This window comes from Lynx rufus, unplaced genomic scaffold (genome assembly GCF_022079265.1).
Source record: "Lynx rufus isolate CCGP_SWC_20201006 ecotype Redwood Valley unplaced genomic scaffold, mLynRuf1.p SCAF_1, whole genome shotgun sequence".
Lineage (NCBI taxonomy): Eukaryota > Metazoa > Chordata > Mammalia > Carnivora > Felidae > Lynx > Lynx rufus.
In genome coordinates, this window is record NW_025814823.1 from 193,870,339 (window position 1) to 193,894,110 (window position 23,772).

The 23,772-nt window shown below is 42.7% G+C and overlaps 1 protein-coding gene across 4 annotated transcripts in view; it reads right to left on the reverse strand.

The window, feature by feature from the left end:
- The window catches only part of GRIA1 (glutamate ionotropic receptor AMPA type subunit 1), a 304,474-nt gene extending 281,631 nt beyond the window's left edge, over positions 1-22,843 (reverse strand). For all 4 annotated transcript variants that reach the window (XM_047073505.1, XM_047073496.1, XM_047073479.1 and 1 more), the window contains exons 1-2: positions 22,762-22,843; positions 19,612-19,749 (exon numbers count right to left, since the gene is read on the reverse strand). In XM_047073505.1, coding sequence (XP_046929461.1) covers positions 19,612-19,749; positions 22,762-22,843 — 220 coding nt within the window. The remainder of the gene's footprint in view (positions 1-19,611; positions 19,750-22,761) is intronic.
- Positions 22,844-23,772: the final 929 nt, after the last annotated feature.

Sequence of the window (23,772 nt, forward strand, 5' to 3'; positions counted from 1 at the left end):
TATTTATTTTTTTTAAATAGTAGTATAGAGGCTGGGTGTTATTCCTGGATGTTCTTCCTAAACGTAGGTTACCCAGGGCTGAGAAAAGGGAGCACAGTGGCAATTTGGCAAGTGCTGCCCTGGAGTCTGCCAGTTCTTTCTGAAATCACCAGCAATTCCTTGTTCTGGGTAAAACTGTTTGGAGAACTGGCTCCAAAACTTGATGGGATGCCAGGAAGAGTAGAATAAGGCCTTTCTTGGTGATCAAAAGTCCTGTGTTAGAATCATGACCCAGAGACTAACTCAGTGCAGAGAAAGGCCTTTGTCCTCTCTGGGCCTTAGCTTCACCATATGTAAAACAGAGGATCAGACGAGGCATTGAGTCTTACAAGGTATTAATAGGTAATTCACTACAAAGGGGGACTACTATGTTTAGGAAATACATACCCTCCTCTGAGCAATGAACAAAGCATATTAGTATAGCAAAGGGACTTCAAAATCTAGAAGAATAGTCTCTCCCTACTTTGTTTTAATCCATCATTAATTACATTTTTGACCATGTGTTTTTCCCTATTCACCCCAACTTCCAGGGCAACCTATCAGCAGCCTCAGAACAGCAAAGCTGTAACAGGAAATACAGACCAGATGGGTTCCTAAAGCCCTTTAAAAACTAATCCTTTTGGCTCTATCATGTAGAAATGTGGATTTTCTGTGTTATCTGACATCAGGTAACTTTATTATCATGGAGGATTATTCAAATAAGTGCTAAATAAAACTATTTTTATTCCTATAAAAAGAGGACCTTTTGAGTGTCAGCTAAGAAACTTTATTATTCTATCTCTGAAATGCCTTTTCGTGACCTTCAAAGCATTGTTTAGTCTGAAACTGGTCCACTTCTTCAAATGTATCTTCCAGGCTCCCCAGAAACCTCCACCCAAATCTTCACACTCACCGTGTTAACTCTCCTCTTTGTTCAGGAAGCCTGTTTTGTCGATTTCACCATTCTCATCTATGATACTGGACCATCCATGTTCAAAACACTCCCTGGGCTGATCACATACTTGTGATCAAGGCAACCTTAAACTGGGATCAACACAGTTACCTTACTAAGGCAGGAAGGCAGAAGAGTACATTTCAGAAATTGCCTCAATTACAAATGCTTTTTTAAAAAATTGAAGTTCTTATTAAATCTGCTGTTTTATCTTAAAATTCACTTTCCCAGAGCAGTTCATCCCTCCAACATTTCCGTCAACATTGCCCTATATTTCACTCCAGCAGAAACTAGCTATATATGTAGTTAAAGCATTTTGCTTTCTTTTCCCAAATAAGTGCAGGACCAGATTTAAATTTTATTTTATTTTATTATTTTAAGGCAGCTGACTCTAAGCAAGACCTGGAGAACTAAAAGGAATCATCCTGGCAGATGGTAAAAGGAAACAAGTAGCAAAGTGGCTCTATTTTGGGGTTTTGTTGTTGCTGTCATTTCCAGATCAAAGAAGCTTTAGATCTAGATATTTCCTAACTAAATTACAAAATCCCATCCAGAGCACTTTTATTCTCCATGCCCCTCATTTCAACAAGAACACAGGATTTTCTGATGAAGACTCTGGAGGGCATTTCAAAAAAAGCTTGTCATCGCAAACAATTAAATTGAACAAACAATAATGGTTCCCATTTGGGGGGCACTTACTATGCCAGGCCCTGTGCTAAGCACTTTTCACGTTTATCTCTTGCAATCCTTACACCAACTCTGAGAAGAATGTGTTATTACTGCCACTTGACAAAATAAGATACAAAGGCTTTGCCAGGTGAAGACACTTGCAAAGATCACACGGGATTCAAAACTGGGAAAACGTCTCCAAAGTCTCTGCTCTTAACCATTAGACTTACCTTGGAAATATTTATTGGGCATCGGCCCCAAGAATTTGGACTTCATTAAATACAAACTTGTCTCCCCTGCTCCACTCAAAGAGCTCAGGGTCTTGATAGTAGATTTGACCTCTTCCCATATACAGAAGGTAGAAAGTTAAAGGGACCGATAAAAGCAGTACAAAATAAAAGGGAGCTAGTAAAATAACGGAAGTAGAGTTAGTTATAATTGAAGAAATGAGACATAATTTCATAGAAGAGTAGTAATATCTGAGAAGCACTTTAGAAAGTAGATATGGTTTCTTTACCATATACTCTATATTCAATCCATCACCACGTCCTGTTGTTAACAGCTTTAAAATAAATTACAAATCTACCTCTTTTATTTCCTCTGCTGCCAACTTGGGTCAAACCACCATCTCTCATGTAGACTATTGCAGGAGCCTCTTAGCTATTCTCCCTGTGTCCCTTCTGTGGTGCACTGGGTTACTGTTATAGAATTACATATCTGCAATGTGACTTGTAATCCCTCTTTTTTTTTTTTTTAAATTTTCTTTTTTTGAACGTTTATTTATTTTTGGGACAGAGAGAGACAGAGCATGAACGGGGGAGGGGCAGAGAGAGAGGGAGACACAGAATCGGAAACAGGCTCCAGGCTCTGAGCCATCAGCCCAGAGCCTGATGCGGGGCTTGAACTCACGGACCGCGAGATCGTGACCTAGCTGAAGTCGGACGCTTAACCGACTGCGCCACCCAGGCGCCCTGTTGTAATCCCTCTTAGATGGTAGAGTCTATTTCTCTGTCCCAGGAGTGTTAGGTTTGGTCACATGCCTTGCTTGAACCAATGGAATAATAGAAGGCATGACATAAGCAAAGGCTTTAATTATACTTGCATGATAAGGCTTAGACTCTTGTGCTTCTATGATCCTCCATGAGAATAGCAAGGGTTTGTATGTGCTGCCCCTTTACCCTCACTTCCAAAACAAAGACACATGGGGCATGTCTAAACCCTCCTGGAGTCCACCTTATCATCCTAGAACAGGTGATCCATAGTCAATCTGCAGACTACGATTGTTTAAAAAGTTTTTGTATAAGCTACGAGGATTTTGATGTTATTTGTTATGCAGCAATAACTGACTAATACACACCATTTTCATATCAATTTATCACTTTCCCCTTCTCTACAGAGGAATCATTTTTTAAAATATAAATCAAATAATATACTCCTAAGCTTAATATCTATTAGGATTTTTATTACTTAAAATCAAACTCAATCCCTTGTGGTAGCCTACAAAACAGTCTGCCTAACTCTTTTTTCAGTATGATTTAGCCCACTGATCTTCTTTTTGTTCTTGAAATCCATAAATTAACTCTCACTTTAAAGTCTTTACACTTACTACTCTTTTTGTCCAGAAAGTTCTAGAGACTAAGTCTGTGCTAATATGATATCTATTAGCCACATGTGGATATTTAAATTTAAATTAACTAAAATTGAGTAACATTAAAGATTTAGTTCCTTACTCATACTAACCACATTTCAAATGTTCAACAGGCACATATGGCTAGTGGCTACCATATTAGATAGCACAGATATAGAATGTCTCCCATCACTACAGAAAGTTCTATTGATTATAACATGGCTCAGTTAAAATATTGCCCCTTCAGATAAGCCTACCTTGACTACCTACTTAAAGTAGCTCTCTAGCCTACTGTCTGTTCCATGACTCTATTTGGCCATATTTGTGGCATTTACCAACTATTTGAAATCATTATATGTATTTATTTGTTCACTAGAATGTAGACCCCAGGAATTCAGGGATTTTGTTGATTTTGTTCTCTGATCCATCCTGAGAGTCTAATAAAGAGTGAGTGTTTAGTAAATAGGAGTTGAATAAATGAGCAAAGTATTCTCGGTGGGAAGGTCTATGCTAAGTGGAAGCAGAAGCATGAACAAAAGCAGAGCAGTGAGGGGCGCCTGGGTGGCGCAGTCGGTTAAGCGTCCGACTTCAGCCAGGTCACGATCTCGCGGTCCGTGAGTTCGAGCCCCGCGTCAGGCTCTGGGCTGATGGCTCGGAGCCTGGAGCCTGTTTCCGATTCTGTGTCTCCCTCTCTCTCTGTCCCTCCCCCGTTCATGCTCTGCCTCCCTCTGTCTCAAAAATAAATAAACGTTAGGGGCGCCTGGGTGGCGCAGTCGGTTAAGCGTCCGACCTCAGCCAGGTCACGATCTCGCGGTCCGTGGGTTCGAGCCCCGCGTCGGGCTCTGGGCTGATGGCTCAGAGCCTGGAGCCTGTTTCCGATTCTGTGTCTCCCTCTCTCTCTGCCCCTCCCCCGTTCATGCTCTGTCTCTCTCTGTCCCAAAAATAAGTAAACGTTGAAAAAAAAAAAAAAGATTAAAAAAAAAAAAAAAGCAGAGCAGTGAGAGATTGGGGGGCACATTTGTAGCAACACTGGGTAGGATACTCTGGCTGGAACACAGAGTATGGACTGCTAGATAAATCTCAAAAGGTAGGCAAACCATTTTGAAAGGTTTATTATTGAAAGACTCATATTCTGGGCTGAATTTGAACTTAAAAAAATGTGGGGAGCTATCGACAATTTTTTTATGACAGAGAACGTTCATAATTATAAAGTTGCTAGTCTTCAAGAAATTGAATTACCCGCTGTGTGGCAAGTGGATCATAGCACAGAGACTAGTCAGGAAGCTAAAAGATACAATCTGATGAGAAAGGAAGAAAAATGTGGGCACAGTCAAGACTCATTGTAGTGGGCAAAACCATACATCACATGTTTTGGATGGAGAGAGAATGATCTGGTGGATCACACAGACACTGGCATTTTGAGACTGAGTAACTCAACAGAAATAGAGCGAGGGAAGAGCAATGGGTTTGGCAGAAAAGATGCCAAAATCTGTTTTTGACATATTGGACCCAAAATGTAGATGCTAGCATCTTGGGGAAAGAGTAGATATTGGGGGCGGGGAGGAGAAAAAGGGGTCAGAGAGAGCCCCAGTGTTGCTGGTGGGAAGAACACAGCATCACAAGGCTAAGGATTCTTAGGCAGAGATGTGAGGATCCTCATAGGTGTTCAGCTATGAGAAGCAAAAACAGAATAAAGCTGGAATTGTTGGGGACCAATACATAATAACCCTAGAAACCATATTTTACGGTATTCAGAATGATCTTGGAGAAAGGAAGAAAAGATAGTATCGCTTAAGTAATTTTCCCAAAGCTAATAAATACCCGGTTTCTAGACTTCGTGTGCATCCTTACAAGCTCCCCATTCCCAAAGCCTCCAGCTTTTTAGTGTCTGGAGTACAGATTAAATGGAGGGATCACATTGTCAGGTGTTCTCTGTCCTCCCTTGAAGCTAGGGCACTCCATAGGCTTTACCAGATGGGTTAGGGATGGCTGGAGCTTATTCTGCTTGCTTGAGACTCTGCCCTAATTGACCACCTCAATTAATGAATGGAGTTTGGCACGGAGATAAGATGAAGCACTTTGATTTGACATTTCCTTCAACACATAATTTAAATCTCAGAATCCTTAAGTTTCATAATCACATACTTGGAAAGAATCTAGAAACCATCTAGTTCATTTCTCTCCTCTGTGAAAGAATGAATATACATACACACACACACACACACACACACACATGCACACACACACACCTCCTGCCATCCTTAGAGGCAACAGCAACAACTCTGAACTATTCTGAAAAGACAGCCAATGCCATCACCTCTCTGATAGGAATACCCTAGGAGCCTTACTATCTGCCCCTACTATGCTCAGTGGCTTCCACATCCTGTGGCTTTCTTGCCTGGGTAGCAAGTGCTCCTTTGTCAGCCTTTGACTTGCATGTATAACATGATGCAGAGAAACTAGCATCTGCCCTAGGACAACTGAGTGACCCAATTTACAAGGCATTTTTTCAGGGCCCCTCGTTCTCCACTGCCTAGACCAAGATTCTCAATCTAACTTACCCATTGTGGCTGGTTTTTCACATTCCACAGCATATCATACTCCTGTCTGGGTGGCCCATTTTTTTAAATGTTTATTTTTTTGTTTTGAGGAAGAGAGAGAGCATGTGTGCACGCATGCATGTGAGCAGGGGCGGGGCAGAGAGAGGGAGAGAGAGAGAGAGGGAAGCAGAGAGAATCCCAAGCAAGCTCTGCACTGTCAGCATGGAGCCCGACATGGGGCTTGATCTCACGAACAGTGAGATCGCTTCGTGAGATCAGGCCCCGAGCCAAAATCAAGAGTCAGATGCTCAACCGACTAAGCCACCCAGGCACCCCTGGCAGGCTCATTTCTAACTTTAATATTTGAGCTCAAATATCACCTCCCTAGAAAGGCCTTCCTTGACCACTTAAAGTAGGTATTGTCTTCTACCATAGTGATTTGTCACCACATTCTATCTTCTTTATAACCATAGTAACAATTTCTATTATTTTTTATTTATTAATGTATTTATTGTCTACCTCCCTATAGAACATATGCCCTGTGGAAAGGAGGATCATTATCTATCATTTTCCAGTGTTCCCTCAGTGACTAGTAAAATGTGGAACATATAGTGGTTGCTTGTATTGGTCAGATATTGCTGTATAACAAACCATCCCCAAATTTAGTGGTATATAACAATAAGCATTTATTGTCATCTTCCAGGTCTGCAGGTCAGCCAGGACAGCTCTGCTTCAGTCATTCGTTTGTGGGTTGACTGCAGCACCTCTGGTTTTTTGTTGTTGTTGTTTGTTTGTTTGTTGTGGGTTTTTTTTTTCTTTGTATTTCTCTTTCTTCTGGGACCAGCAGACTCTCTGAGGCATGTTTTCTTCTTGGCCTCTGCTTGAAACATACCTAACAATATTCCAGTTGCAAAAGCAAGTCATATGACCAAACATAACATTAATGGAGCAGGAAGATATACTCTTCCCAAGGAGTTTGGGGGAAGAGATGAATAGTTACCAAATAATAATCAAATCTACCACAATATTTCATAAGTATCAATAATTGAATAAAGGAATGCCCTCATCTGGATCAGTTAACGTCTCTAGTTAAGCAAACCAGCTTCCAGTCCTTATAATCCAATAATCCTGTCTCATCAGTATTAGTTTTAGAATTTCAGTTCAATGTGAATCCATGGCCTGGCAGAAAAGAACCATACCACCCTGTTCTCCTTGAACAGAAACTAACTTAAGAACTCTGCCTGTTTAACAGAGGTTAAAACCTCCTTCATTTCATCCTGGCTCACTCTGTCCCCCTCTTCAGGCATAGGGAAGCCTTCATTCCTGCCAAAAACTAGGAGGGATGGAACCAATTAGAAGAACCTACCATCTGGTGGTGTGGGCTCATCAGGTTTGCAGCCAGGATTCCAACTGGGACTGTTAAAGAGTTTGTGCACAATAGCTTGAGTGTCTGAGTAGAGCAGGAAATGTCTTAGTCACTGGGAGAGAGTATAGGTGCCTCAAAATCACCAGATATCTTAAGGCTAACAGCTCCAACATTCTGTCAAAGAGAAGTCTGAAAAGACCACCCCTAGCCATGTGGGTGGACAAACTTCTAAAAATTGTTCCATGAACACAGGTTTGTTCCTGGCTGAAATGGGATTATCAAAGTCTTCTCAGTTTTGACTTACTTATGAATCTGCCTGGGTTTCAAACCTTTTTGCCTACACTGACTTATGATCTTGCCTACCCCACCAGAATCCCTTGTATGCTCTTCTCTCTCTTTTCTTTTTAATGTTTATTTATGTATTTTGAGAAAGGGGGAGGGCAGAGGAAGAGAAAGAGAGAGAATTCCAAGCAGGCTCTGAGCTGTCAGCAAAAAGCCCAAAGTGAGGCTTGATCCCACAAACCATGAGATTATAACCTGAACTGAAATCAAGAGTCAGATGCTTAACCAATTGAGTCATACAAATACACACACACACACACACACACACACACACACACACATATATTTAGTATCTGAGAATAAAGCCAATGTAGTGAAAAACTAAGACTGAAAATCCAGACGGTATATCTCAGTCCTCATAACATTATTCAAGCCCCTGAATCTACCTGCACATGAAGTCAAAACTATTCAGTTGGTTAAGTTTCTGTCACTTGCTACCAAGAGAGTCCTGACTGCTCAGTGCCCAAATGGGGTTGCCCCTTTTCTCTATAAGCAATAATCTCTTAAGCTAAGGACACTGGCCCACATGTTTATCCCAGTCTTGTGGCCTGAGTCATAAGTGAAAAGACATGCTTTTAGATTTAGCACTGTTGCATATCTGGACCCTGGGTAAACTTAGCCTCCTTAAGATTTCAAATTTCCCCATCTACAAAATATATTCATTCATAGATAATGACCACCCTCATAGGAAAACACTAAAGACTAATTAGTCACATTGTACTCGTGGTACATTCATGTTAATAGATAAGAAGCCTAGTTAATTATATTACCCTGCATTTCCCTAGCACTTCTGATTTTTCAAAGCTCTTTCATATAAGTAATGACATTTGCCTCTTCTAATAACCCTGAGAATCTGGTATTATAACCCCATATTATACATCTGGAAACTATGCTGGGCACAGAGATATCTCAAGGTCATATAGTAAGTCAATTCCAACACTGAACAAATTATTTCAATTCCTGTATACACTAATTATTCTATTAAATCTCATTGGAAATTGTCCTACTGGTCTATAATGCTCTTAAAATCAGAATAATATATACAAATGATTAAACTTTTATTGGGATGATCATCATAGCATTGTTTGTAGGAAAATATTTGGAAATAAACTAGATATTCAATAAAAGACAAATTAAATAAATTGTACATATGTACAACAGGTTTTAGGAAGACATTAAAAATAAATGTGTAATATTCATGGAGCGCCTAGGTGGCTCAGTCAGTTGAATGTCCAACTCTTGGTTTCAGCTCAGGTCATGATCTTGGGGTTTTGTGGGTTGAAGTGCCGCATCGGGCTCTGTGCTGATGGTGCGGAGCCTGCTTGGGATTCTCTCTCTCCCTCTCTCTCTCTGTCCCTCCCCTGCTGATGCTGTCTCTGTCTCTCTCAAAAATAAATAAACTTAAAAAAGTGTAATATTCAAAGTAACATATGTAACACTGGGCAAAAAAAAAAATCATACTTATTTTTGAGAGAGAGAGAGAGACAGAGCACGAGCGAGGGAGGGGCAGAGAGAGAGGGAGACACAGAATCTGAAGCAGGCTCCAGGCTCTGAGCTGTCAGCACAGAGCCCAATGTGGAGCTCGAACCCAAGAACTGTGAGATCATGACCTGAGCCAAAGTTGGATGCTTAACCGACTGAGCCATCCAGGCACCCTTCTAAATCTATTAACTTTAAATTGATATGTTCAGAAAAAAGATGGGAAGTTTATCCTTAGTAATCTAATTACACAAATTTTATTTTGTTTGGTGTCTATGTCCCCATGGTTTCCTATGATACACGTATTACTTCTGTACAGAAATTAAATGCTATTCTTTTATTATTATTTTTTTAACATTTTTTTTTAATTTATTTTTGAGAGACAGAAAGAGACAGAGTGTGACTGGGGGAGGGGCAGAGAGAGAGGGAGACACAGAATCTGAAGTGGGCTCTAGGCTCTGAGCTGTCAGCACAGAGCCTGACGCAGGAGGTCATGACCTGAGGTCCCGGACCTCCCGGGACCACGAGGTCATGACCTGAGCCGAAGTCAGACATTCGCTCAACTGAGGAGCCACCCAGGTGCCCCTAAATGCTATTCTTAAAATGTTCATTTCCATCCTAGAGATTCTACATAATGAACACACAGAAACAGGCTTAACCATTGGGTGTCAATTTCATTAGCCTACAACTGCCTCATTAACCCCAATTTTGCCCCCATCCTCTGAGATCTGGACCTCCCATGACCTTAGGCTTCTGTGTGCTCTTTGGACAGCAAGCTGGGACACACCAAAGTCACAAGAGCAGTCAGGGTGGAAAGAGATTTCCAGTATCTTCAGCACAATGCACACCTTGACTGCAGCTGGCACAGAGGAGCACAGGCCACCTGAAAGTGCAGGGGACTGTGTGACAAAAGCCATAAGCTCTGATAGCAGGGGAGCTGAGCTGCTGCTACAGGAAGGAAACTACAGGGTCCACAAGAGCAGCAGCACAGCAGTGGACTGAAGAAAGCCCTCCCAGACTGCAGATGTCTAGGGATGGAACCAAAAACACACAAGCTAATGCCCTCTCCCATTCCCTCTGAGAGCTCAGTTTTCTCATCTGAGGAAAGGGGAGATTAAAAGCACGTGCCTCATGGCATTGTATTGAGTGGAAAGTTGATTTGAAATCAACTGTCATTTGTTCCTTCTCATAATAACTACATACAATTGGTATAGTTATTTCCTTCATCTGAAGGAAACTGAAGTTTAAAAAAAAAAAAAAAAAGAATTGAATTGTCCAAGCCATACAAGGCATCAATGCCACAGCCAGGCCTTGAACCAGAAATCCTTTATAGACAGTAGAGTCTTGCACCTTATTTAGAACCCTTACTGACAATAGTCCAGGAGGAGCGGGGCTGAGCTTCTGATTTGACTTACAACTGGTTTTCACCCCCATCACTGTGTTCTAACAGCACAGTTATAACAGCCTTCCACAGGAATTTACAACACAGCCTATTGGAACTCTCAAAACTCATAATATCAGAGCACTACTCCCGTGAAAGGCAATAATTCAGGTTTACTCTCATCCCTGCCCCTGATGTTATATAATATACAGCTATTCATTCATTCATTCATTCATTCATTCATTCCCTCATTCATTCATTCATTCAACTAGCATCACTGAACACTATTCTGTGGTAGACACTGCAATGAGAAGCTAAAGAAAATGTGGCCATAGTTTCCAAGTTGCTTAGACCAGTTGGTCAGATAAGATAAAGATCTAGGTGACTAAAACCCAGGGCTAAGTATGACAGCTGCTATAGGGAAGGTACCAAGGGCCAAGAGTCAGAGAAGGATATGACCATGGGAAAGCAAGGAAGGTGATATAAAGGCTAGGACTGACCATAAGGACAGAATATCAAAGGGGAACATGGAAGGAATGAACAGTTTCTAGGTACAAGTGGAGGAAACGGCAAGGAGGTGTCCAGTTTGACTGCAGACCAAAGTAGTGTAGTGTGGACTTTTCTGCTGATGAAATTAAGTAGGGACTCCAGATGAGTCCTTGCCTCCATGCACAGGCCTACCAGCCGTGTGCTGGACCAGCCTTCAGTCCCCATGAGAACACCCATGGGCACGACACGGAGCCCATGTGACAACTTACCCCTACACCCAGTCATAGGCTTCCCCTACACCCCAGCATCTGTCCCTCTGCCCAGCTGCCAGACTTCATCCCAAACTGGCAACAAGAGTAAAGGCACAGAGGTCATTTCTACATATGCAGAAAGTCTTCAGGGATCATGAAAGTGGCAAAGTGCTCTCAAGCATCTGAATCCTGGTGAGAAAGCAGAAATCTGACCACGACACTTCTCTGCTTAAAACCTTTAGTGGGTTTCCCATGGCTCTTGGGTTAAAGATCAAAATCTGTAATGGGGCCCCACAAGGCCTAGCCCTTGCCATCCTTTCCAGCCTTACGCTCCCCTCACCCCTCACGTCCTCCCCACCAGGCCTGTGTCCAGGAGGCTTCTAGAATATGCCTCCTATTCCCAGCACCACATCACTAAAAACCCTTCAGTTCTTAGCTCAAAACCTATTCATCCCTCTGCCCAGAGTTGATTCCTTTGTAATATGCTTTCACTGAACCATGGCCCTTTCTTTCACATCTTTGTCACAACCTATCATGATATACTCATCTGTACAATTCTTTGATACCTACATCTCTCACTAGCTGGTAAGCTCCATGAGCACAGGGCTGTCTTCTGTTTTTGTTCACATTAGTAAGCCCTCCGTAAACACTTGTTGAATATTGAATGAATGTACCTGAGGCTCATGGGGGGCTCAGTACCCCTGCACTGGCATACAAAATGTAGCCTGCATGTGTAACTTGGTGGGGGCAAAGTTCAGAGCCTTCCTTAGATTTTCAATCAATCTAGTGGCTGATACAAGAGAGTCTTCTCTAAATAGTTTATCCCTGCGTCTTCTATACACTTTCACCATAGAAATATAGCCCTAGAAGGACTCTTAGAAATCATATGAGGGGCGCCTGGGTGGCGCAGTCGGTTAAGCGTCCGACTTCAGCCAGGTCACGATCTCGCGGTCCGTGAGTTTGAGCCCCACGTCAGGCTCTGGGCTGATGGCTCAGAGCCTGGAGCCTGGTTCCAATTCTGTGTCTCCCTCTCTTTCTGCCCCTCCCCCGTTCATGCTCTGTCTCTCTCTGTCCCAAAAATAAATAAACGTTGAAAAAAAAATTAAAAAAAAAAAGAAATCATATGAGCTTTATGTTACATATTCATTTTTAAATATTTATTTTGAGAGAGAAAGCATGAGCAGGGGAGGAGCAGAGAGAGGGAAGAGAATCCCAAGCAGTCTCCGCACTCAGCTCAAAGCCTGACGTGGGGCTCGATCCCATGAATCACAAGATGTGACCTGAGCTGAAATCAAGAGTTGGATGCTTAACCAACTGAGCTAACCAGGCGCCCCTGAGCTTTATTTTCTAAATGAGCTGTATTTTCTATTTAATTTAAGTTAATTTATTTATTTTCAATATGAAATTTATCGTCAAGTTGGTTTCCATACAACACCCAGTGCAATGAGCTATATTTTCTAAATGAGGATGGGGGCAGTGCTTGTTCAAAGTCACACACATGCTTGTTTTCAGAAGTTAGTCCAGAATTTGAATCCATGTCTTCAAATCTCAATTCACATACTTTTCACTGCCTCAAACCTGGTGTGTGTGTGTGTGTGTGTGTGTGTGTGCGCGCATACACGTGCATGACAGAGAGACAGAGAGAGAACCTCTTCTTTATATCAGGTTTTTTGTGCATGCCTATTTCCTCTATAAGAAACTGAGCCCCTTCAGGGGAGAATCAATGCCTAATGCATTTTATTTTCCTCAATTCCTACTATAATGTCTTACATTGGAAAATGGATTTTATCTGTTGCATCAACTTCAACTCTGACCAATTTGTAGTAGCTGCCTGTAATGCTATGGTGAGAAAGAATTAAAAAAAAAAAAAAAGAAAGAATTTAAGGCCATGTCTACACTCAGTGGGAAAGAATTCTGAATCAGTAAATTCTGTCTTCTAGGGTCTGGAAGGGGGTAGTAATGGTACATGTGCTCCATAGAAGGCAGTAATAATAGAGTTTTGAATGAATGAACAAATGAATGAATCTTAACCATTGATCTTGACCATCTGAGTGGAGAACAGCAATCTGGCTGATTTCAGCCGTCTTCAACCTAGTCAGAGGAAGCAGTGTTCACAACGTTGGCACCAAAAAGCTTATGATTAGCAATATTAGAAAAGAATCAAAAGTGAAAATGCAGATACATGTTGATGCCTGCATGTCTTAAAGGGAAGGCATACGGGAAAATGGAGAAGCCACAGTCAGATTTGTAACATCAACCAGACAAATGCAGACATCGGCCGTTTAACTGAGCACAGAGGGGATGCAGGAGGCAAACTCTGAACTCTCCACCTCATCAAAACAAACACATGCCCCACCCTTCAGTGCCTGCTCAACCTCCGCAAAGGAAACTTCCTTATTGCCCACAGCCACTTTCTGCCTCAGAAACCTTAGCTCTTAACCCCCAATCATAAACTTCACCGTGGCACTTTTTGCGTTGGACTCTTTCACTGCTAGTTTTCTTCTCTGTGTCCCTATGTGTCTTGAAAGGGGGAAAGCTCACTGAGTTTTGGAGTCTCCAAAGCTGACTTCAAATACTAGGTCAGCCCTTCTCCACCGCAGAATATGGGGAAGACACTCTTGCCCAGTCTCAATAGCATCATCTACAAATTAGGGATAATAACTTTCTAGGATTGTCCGAAACCTCAAAGACAACATAGGTGAAGTATCTGTCACATGGTAGATCTTTGAAATAAACTTTTTCTATCTCACGGGCGCCTGGGTGGCTCAGCCGGTTAAGCATCTGACTTTGGCTCGGGTCATGATCTCGTGGTCCGTGAGTTCCAGCCCTGTGTCGGGCTCTGGGCTGACAGCTCAGAGCCTGGAGCCTGCTTTGGATTCTGTGTCTCCCTCTCTCTCTCTGCCCCCCCCCACTCGCACTCTGTCTCTCTCTCTCTCTCAAAAGTAAATAAACATTAAAAAAATTTTTTTAACTTTGTCTATCTCAGCACCAGCCCTCCATTCTTTTAATTATTACTACATACAGTTTTTTTTAGAGCAGAATTCACATATCTTTTGTGTCCTCTATTACTAGTTATAGAGTGAAGAACAGATATTATTTGAATGAAACAATGAAATGACAGGTGCTGAAGGATATAAATTATATATGAGCACCTCAGCTTGCTCACAGACCTCAGCAAGCTGCGTAATTTTGTTACAGTGCTTTATGTACAACAGGGAGTGGTGAGGACTTTGGTAAACGTGAGAGTTTATGCCTTATACTTAAGTTGGACAGCACTTCTCAGCTCTAGACCATAGAAGCTGAGAAGGAATGTAGGTCTGGGGTTGCCCAATGGTCTAAATTTTTTAGAGAAGACAGAAATCTGGATTTTTATACCACATTTTAAAGAACACTATGAAGGTCAATCAAAACAACTCAATTGACTATCAGTCTACAATTCTAAAAATGATGAGGGACCCTTAGGCAAGAGTTAAGATGCTGTCCATCTACTACCCATGCCTAAAGTCTGGTTAGATCCCTGTGGGCTTCATGAATGGGTCTATAAAAGAGGGAAACCTACCATAATTAGGCAACTAGCCCCCACCTGCTTGCCATTCAGGCTGTCAGCATCTTTATGCTATATGATTCCCTGACTCCTAGAGACACTTGTTAATTTGTGTCAGAGGTACAGACCTTTGCCAGGTGTTCTCAGCGACATCAAACAATAGATATTTGTGATCTTTCTGGACAGTGATTCACATCTGGTGTTACAGCTGATCTATAAACACATATCAAGGCAAGAATGCAGCACAAACCAACTGGGGCATAAAAACAATGCCTCCAGGAGCCAACTAGGTAAATAAAATGAGACAAATGGGCTGGTTGGGAAAGAAACCATCTAGATGGATGGTGGGAATACTCCCATCTCAGTCCCAGCAAATTGGAGTTACATAGATGTGAGATCTAATACTGCTACATCGTTTAAAATTTCAAAGAGCCTAAGATACCCAAATTTTGATGTGAAATTCCATTTCCATGATTCTTTTTTTTTAATGGTTATTTATTTTTGAGACAGAGAGAGACAGAGCATGAGCAGGGGAGGGGAGAGAGAGAGGGAGACACGGAATCTGAAGCAGGCTCCAGGCTCCGAGCTGTCAGCCCAGAGCCCGACGCGGGGCTCGAACTCATGGACTGCAAGATCATGACCCGAGCTGAAGTCGGACGCTCCACCGACTGAGCCACCCATGTGTCCCGAAATTCCATGATTCTTAAATATTGTGCTGAACCTAGCTTATGGATGCCATTTGGGGTCCCTTCTGCAGTATTTGAGAAATGGCACATGAGAGGCCTAGCCTGGAAGATCTCAAGAGGACAGAACAAGAGAGTTAACAAAGTCAAGTATCCTCTTTACTCTTGCACATGTCATTCCCTCTGCCCAGAACACACTTGCCTCATCCCTTTCTTGCCCTCTCACCTTGTCTTCCTGGAAAGCTTCTATGTATCATTGAGACTCACTTCAACCACCACTGAGAGGCCACCCCCACCCTTTAAGGCATCTCGGGCACTTCCCACAAATTGCTGCTCCAAAACAACAGTACATTTTAATTTTCTCTTTACAGGACAGCCTCACGAGGGATAACGTCCTACAGCGCAAGGAACATGTCTTACTGTTGTCTGCAATTTTAGTGCTTAACACCATGTCTGGGTTTGATTAAGGACTCAAAAATGCTTGCTAAGGGAACGGAGGGCTTTTTAGATTCAAGAATTGCTCAAAGTGTGATTCCCATACTAACTAATATGGAGCCCACCCCCCAGGGCCAGCTCTGGAATATTCTTACTCAAGAAGTCTAAGAATCCACCCCTAAGTCTTGCTTTAAATAAGCTGTCTCGGTGAATTTTATATGCACTGAAGTTTGAGGTCCTCCTGGCTAAACTGTAACCGTAACTGTAAGGAAAGAGGCTGCATCTTCTTTGTTGGCCATTATATTCCCAGCACCTGGTACAGCATTTGGCATGAAGTAAGCATTGAGCATTTGTATATGGAGGGAACGAACGGATGCATGAGTGAAAACTTAAGGATTAAGTTATAAGTGCTCCTCACACCTTCAATGGAAATCTCTATCAGTATCTCTCATCTGCCCATTTATTTATACTTACCACAAAGGCACCGAGATAAGCTGAATATCTGGTCGATAATGACTATCACTATGGACAGTCTGCTCAACCCATACCCCTCCAGGCTTGGAAGAATATAAGGCCTTTGCCGATTCAATGACTTTATCCCTGAAGGATTGCAGACAAGCAAAGCAAGGAAACTTGATTACAAAGAAGACACAAACCTCTCAGCTACTGGGATTAGTAATACTCCTCTTCCATCTTCCCTGCATCCGCTACCCTACAACCACCACTGTTCCTTTTTGATCCTCTCTTGCCAACACATCCAGCGGGCATAGTTCCTATTATACTTCCTCTCCCTTCCCTTCTCCACCCTCTGGTGGAGGGATAATGAATAGCAAAATGGGCAGGAAAAAAATCAAATGACAGCAAAAATTATGAATAGCAAATATTTAGTTTGTTTTCTGGAGGTAATTAGACAGTTAATTTAAGGTAACTACTAGTCCAGATTTCCAAATAGCACATGAAATTAAATCCAAATAAAATGCTTTTCTTGGTTTTCCATAAATGATTAGTTAATGCAGCCCACCTAAAACCGATCTACTCCCTTTGACGTTTTTTACTCAATTCAAATTGGGGCAGATGTACCATTTCCCCAGACCAATGGACCATAGGGAGCATAGCCCCAAAATGTTTCCTAGCCTCATATAAAAACTAACAGAGAATCCTCCAGGCAGGCTGGGAATTACAATGCCACCATTGCCACCCAAATTGCCCAGTACTGGCTCTGATCTTGGAGCTAAAGAGAAAAAAATAAAGATCTAAGCACAAGATAACATTACTGCTTCTTAGACAATTTCCACAGCAGCATTCCCCACTGGACTATAAGCTACTTGAAAGCAAGAGCCTTTTATCATCTCAGTTTTCCCAGGGTCCATCTCAATTCGTAGCATTGAAAAAACATTTAAAGAAAGACCAAATTAATAGAAACCTGTGCACTGGTATATGGCAGGAATCAAGTTCGAGAACCAAGATCCATTCACTCCAGATTTACTAACTACAATGGGTAACACTGTCTGTATCATATTTCAATCTCCCCAATAAATGGCCAACAGCCCTATTACAGATCAAGTCTTAGGTAGCTAACTATACAGAAACACCACCTTTTGCCTCAGAACATTTCCTCCTTTTTTTTTTTTTTTTTTTTTTTTTTTGTCTTTTATTATCTTGTCCTGTCAGTCAACATCTCTCAACACCAGGACAGCAGTTAACATCTCATTCCACCAAGTTCTGCTGTGGACAATTCTCAGCAGTATGAGTGAATACACATGTCACCCATTTATTTTTCCTGATTCCTTAAGCAAGTAATCCTTCCTGAGTAATGGACCCCTTTGAGAGTATGACAAAAGCTTTGGAGTATGACAAAAGCTATGGAGCCTCTCCTCAGTAAATAAATTAGCATATGCATATAAATGCAAACTATTATGCATAATTATAGGTTGTTTTTAGATATGGTGATGCCCACATCCAAATCCTCCTTTCAAAGACCTACTCTAAGACATAGTAAAAGGAATGGGAGGTTATTTGAAAACCAGATACCTATTCAAGATTATTCTAGCTTTCCAGGGAGATGGTGTCACGGAACTAGGATTCAACAATTAAACTCCAGCTCTTTTTTAAGGGTAGTAAGTAACACAGTAGACAAGATTTTCAACCTCAGCATTATCAAAATGCAGAATTGCTATTTTATTTACTCAATGGGTCACTCTGGTGTAAAATCATAGCTATATTTTGAAGCACTATAAGGTTTCCTCCTTAGGTGCTTTATCAAGCAACTGCCTTAAAAGTCTCTGAAACACCCTTTTGCTTCTTGAGTAATCTAAGCATAACTGATCAGGCTACCATAAGGATCAGTGTATCTATCACAGTGCCAGGAACATGGACCTTGGGGTCACAAGACCACCATTTATTTCTTGGGCAACCCTGGGCAAGTTATATAACTTGGTGCAGCCTCAGTTTTCTAAAAAGAAGATAACATAGTGCCCCCTAAGGCACCTGTGAGGATTAAATGAACTAACACATGAAAATTAGTGTACTGCAAGGGCCATAGTGATGCTCAATGAATGATAATAAATGCCAATAAAATTGTCTATAAAATACTTATAGTTCTTAACATATAGTAAATCCTCTATAAATGGAATCTGGAATAATTCTTGGAATTTGAATTAACATTATCTTATGAGTGGTCTTAAGGATAGCAAGAATTCCAAATTCCCAATATGAGCTTTCAAGGCACAATGCACATTCAGTTTAAATCATTGAGAGTCCTCCATGAGGGAATGTGGGAAAGAGTTGAAGGAAATAGGATCTATGTGTTTGACTATCCATAGTTCCATAGAAGATCCTCCATAGGATCTATGTGTTTGACTATCCATAGTTCCATAGAAGATCCTCCATAGGATCTATGTATTTGACTATCCATAGCTCTGTAGAAGTCACCAACTCCATAGTGGCACACAAAACCTACAGTGCCAATTTAATCCAGTTTTGGGTCTCCAGTTGTTCTTGCCCATTCAGCTCACACCTCCATGCCATAAATCCCTACTTGAGCTTAATCCCTGGAGGGAAAATGTCTCTGCTGATTCATTTTTATGCTTCTATCTGTCTTCAAATGGCAATCGGGCAACCACACAATCTCCTTTTCAGTCCTAGTTGTCAGAAAAACTCAAAATGGTCTTTGTTGCCCACATTTTGTGAATGCATTCAACTCATATGTCAGAGACTTCTCTCTTCCTTCTCTTTCTTGAGGTCACCTCTGTTCTGTTTTATGCTCAGAGGCCATCCAACAAACTATGCCTTAAGCAGGCAATCACTTAAAAGCATTTTGGAAATAGTCAAGGCACCAATTTTAAAATAGTTATTGGTCATTTCCCAAAATGGGAAACCAGATATACAACTTGTCATATACCCTTTCTAATCAAGCTACAGGTAACATTTTCTCTTTTTAACTTATGCACAGGAAAGGCTTAAGCATTTTAAACCACATTTTCCAAGTTCGAATCTTTAATTCTACACCTCTCATAAGTTTCTTACGTGTGAAGCTCTCTCAACTGAACAAGAAAACCTCTGCAAGGTAGGGAAGATGCAGTCAACCCAAGCTCCGATTGTGCTGGCATTTAAAGTTAGCTGACAGTGAGAAAGCAGACCCATTTTCTAAAGCATTCCAGGATCTAAAATACCAACTGATGGAATCGCTCAAAAGGCCCCGTTTTCTTGGAGGGCTTTCTCTTAGGAAGACGAATGACAACTCAAGTGGTTTTTGTGACACCGCCACCTACTCACAGGCCCTCCTTTCATTGGCTAATCGCAGAAAGAAATGTCAGAAATAGAAGCAATTACTTACATCTATAGGTCATCTCAAAGCTGTCGCTGATGTTCACAATATCAATCTGGGGGAGCAGCTTTGGGGGCTCTGTGAGTTGTGACAAAGCAAATCTAAAAGCGGCATGTTCCTGTGACTGCTGGTTTGGAAATAATCCCCCTAAGAGGAAAGAAAAGGCAACATAGCATCTGGGATAGAGATGGGTTTAATCCCCCAAGAGCCCACCCCAGATGGGCCCTTTTCTTCTCCCCGTGCCAAACCCACTAGTTGTAGCCTTTAGTCTTGGGGATATGAGTTCAAATAGACTCAGCTAGACTTTGAGGCTTAAACTTCCACTGATGAGCTTTTATGTGCCAAGGCCTCTAACATCTATCACTCTGCCCAAACATCTGATTGTTTGCTCCTCAACCCAGATCAGGTCAGAGAAAACGGGAGAACTACATTTCTCGTTCTCCTCCCTTGGGTGACCATCTGGGTGGCCTAAGCTCTTCTGTGCATGTGAACTCTCACTGTGTCTCATGTTCCCTGTATTGGACCCGTTTCTCATTACAGAGCCTTACAGGCAACAAATGTTGCAGGGTGAAATCTAGTTCTGGGACTCTGTGGGCTTCTCCAGCACTCTAACCTTTTGCTTTGACACTTTTGGTCTTTGACCTAGCAAGACCTGCATACAGTTTAAGTATTCTATGGCCTCTAAGGTTTATTATTCATTTTCTCTGAAAACCCTGGACTTCTACAAAGAGTATTTTGCTGCTTCTTTGACACTCATGATCCTAGCTACCTAGGAATGGCTTGTTACATAAGAGATTGCCATTGTGTATATTTGCATGGTAGAACCTTGGACTTCAAAGATGTGGGGGCTTAAGAACATCAAGAGGTACAAAGAATATTCTATTCTAGTAAAAAGCACAACAAAGGTGCCTATTGAGGCTCTTGTTCCAAGAAGCAAGAGCACATGCCCTTACCTTTGTATTTACTGTGGACATGTTAATGAATTAAGCTCCATTTCTATGAACTGGAATCAGCTATTTTCAGAGACTAAACTATAATGAATATTTACATAGAAGTTTATCTCAGCTTCCACAGGAATCACAGCCCCAGCGTAATGTACTTATAACTTCGTCTACAGTGGGTACGTGTTTGTTTTTGAGAACCAATAAATGGGTTGTAAGGCTTTTATTAGAGATCGTACAAGTAGAATCAAGTACTACCTGATGGCGGTGATATTTTCAGCATTTGTTCTGCAATGTAATGTTTTAACCTTTTATTTGAGAACAAATCATGGTCTTATCAGTTGAACAAATAAGTTGGGGTTAAATATAATGAAAAATCTACAGAGATACATGGGCAAACATATCATATGCATGTACACAAAACACCTCTGTGCATTTATACCCATAGTGATATATACAAATACATTTGGAGAAAGCAAGTCCACAAATCTCAAGGCAAGCATTTACAATCGGCGAACTATGGGCGATACGTAGGTACGAACATAAACAATGCTACACGTAAGAGCAAGTGATTTACACATGTTCATGTGCCTCCATTTTAAGGAGTGAAAACAAAAAACTCCTTGATTTTGATGCCTCACCCTCCCTCCCCCCAGGTGACCACACCCCAAACACATTCCTGCCCCCTTCCTCCTCCTCTGTAATGAATGAAAGAGGTGGTGGGGTGGGGAGGTAGGCGGCTACAGACTGGGCTGCAAGAGAAGTGTCTCAGGAGGCAGGAAGTTTTGTTTTGCGTGTAAGGTGTAAGGCACTAACACATATACACAGACACACTTCAGGATGTAGCTTAACAGGTGTCAGGAAACAAAGCAAGTTACTCCATGGCTGTTCCAGCCACCCTTGGAGCCAGCATGCTGGAGAAGCCAGAAGAGACTGCTACAGCAGCACATGTGTGCCCAGCAAAACAGGACCTGCAAAACCACCACCACCCGCCCCCCCCCCCCACACAAACACACACTCACACAAAGAACACAAACTACCAGTCACAGGAACTTTCCCTGGTGGAGCTATGTCCCTATCAGGGGAGAGAAAACAGAACCCAAGCCAACCAAGATGCCTCCCAGCAAAGCAGCTTGCTCCATTCCGGGACACATCCAGCACGGAAAGGCTGGTCACACTGAAGCCCCGAGCCCTTGTGGACATGCATTGTTATCGGTGTCATTGCTCTCATTTGTTTTGCTTTCACCCATTATTGTGAGGGGGAGCAATGTCTACCAGCTGTTCCACAAATACAGGGAGGGTGAGGGGTCCTTTAGAAACGCAACAACCAGGAAGGGAAATGGGGAACAAAAAGGCATGCAGCATGTTGAAACCTGCCTCCAAGTTGAGAGGATAAGAGCCTAGTGACAGGGAGAGCTAAGCGGAGGGAAGGGAACTATGTGTACGTGTGTTTGTGTGTGTGTAAAAGGTAGACAATGTCTGTGGATGGAAAATCTAAGAGGAGGGGGCAATGGAAGGAAGAAAGGAAGTTCCAGGATCGGAGGAGTGGGGACCACCAGCTCAGCATGGCAGACAGCAGACAGAAGGCAGCTGGGGGAGTCCAGAGCAGGAATTAAAGCCCCCTGGACTTTGAGTGGGGTCTTTTGGCATTATTTCAGCTGCTGCAATAAACCCAGCACCCTTCACTCCTTCTTTCATAGGGTCTCTTTCCCCTCCCCCAGCCAAGAAATAATCATCCCCTCGGTCATTTAAATACATATATGCATGTTTAATAGCTAATCACACAGAAATACACCACACATATTTATATAAATGAATGAAATCAGGCACCATCTATGAAGCAATGGAGTGAACTCCTTTAAACACCCACTACCTTTTGCTGGCTACAGCCTGAATTTTCTTTCCTTCAAAGCAGTGGTTCCTCCATTTCACATGCTCATGCATAGAGTGTGAGTGGTGTGTGTGGACCTGTGTTTGTGTGTGTGTGTGTGTGTGTGTGTGTGTGTGTGCACACTTCCCACTGCCCCTCATCTGATCAAGAGAAGCCCCCTCCCTGCTGGTGGTCCAAGTCTAGCTTCCATTATCACCCAGCTTTCTAACCAAGCACAATCTGTAGCGAGAAGGGGGGGGACACAGGGACACAGACAACACCCCCACCCCCCCAAAAAAACCTTGCCAGACCCAGAAAGTCCCTCCCCAGGCTGCCCCTCTCACTCACCGATCTGGATGTTGTTGGGGAAATTGGCACCTACTACCGCGCCTAGGAAACCGGTGCAGAAGAAGGCAAAAATGTGCTGCATATTCCTTTTTGCATTGGCGAAAAAGAAGCCCAGGTCCAGTCATAGATTTGGTATTTCCCCCCCTTCCCTTGATTCCTCGCTCTGTTCTGCCTGTTCTTTTCCTCCTGCAGTTCCTGCCTTCCTTGCTTGCTTCCTTCTTTCCTTCTGGGAGGTTTGTCTGTTTCCCTTTGGAATCCGAGCACTTAAACGGCAGCGTTAACACCAACTGACAGCCAGATTAACTGAGCACGGAAGAGAAGCCCGTCCTCATGCTGGCGGAGCGCTGGCTCGCTCCCCCTCTCCTCTCCTCTCTCCTCTCACAGCCTGCCTCTCTCTCTCCCTCCCTTTCTCTCGCTCTCCCCCTCACACTCACACAGGCAGCAGGCTCAGTGCTAATACCCACCGAGTTTCACAGCTGACCTCCTCTCCCTCCCACCCCCAGTCTCCCAGTCCTCACCTTCTCCTCCTTTCTGTGTGTGCAGTTAGGTGGGGGGGAGGGGGGTATGATACAGGGTGCCTGGTCCTGAAAGGGACAACCCAATCCCCCTTGCCCCCTTCCCCCTCCCCCGCCTCCCCCAGCTCTCTCTGCCCCCTCCCTCAGGTCCCAGCCAAGCAGATGCTACTGGAAATGTGGGTTCAGCTGTAAGTCAGTAGGTGGCAGGGGGTCCCCACAATAGTCCTCCATCCACCCGCTGCTTGATCTAGGTCACTTTTTCTAGGAGCACACGGGCTGTGCTGGATATATCTCCTGCACTCCACTGGCCCAATTATTCCTACAACTAATTCCTGAGGGGGAAGACCCTAGAAATCCCTCCTAGGAGCTTTAAAGGAAAGTAAAGCCTTTTCCTTCCTAATGGGAGGAATGACAGAAAGGCTAACCAGAGGGTCTGGAATGATTGACAGGTGCCTTGACTTGGACATTTGGCAGTCCCTGTATGCTTTTACAGGCC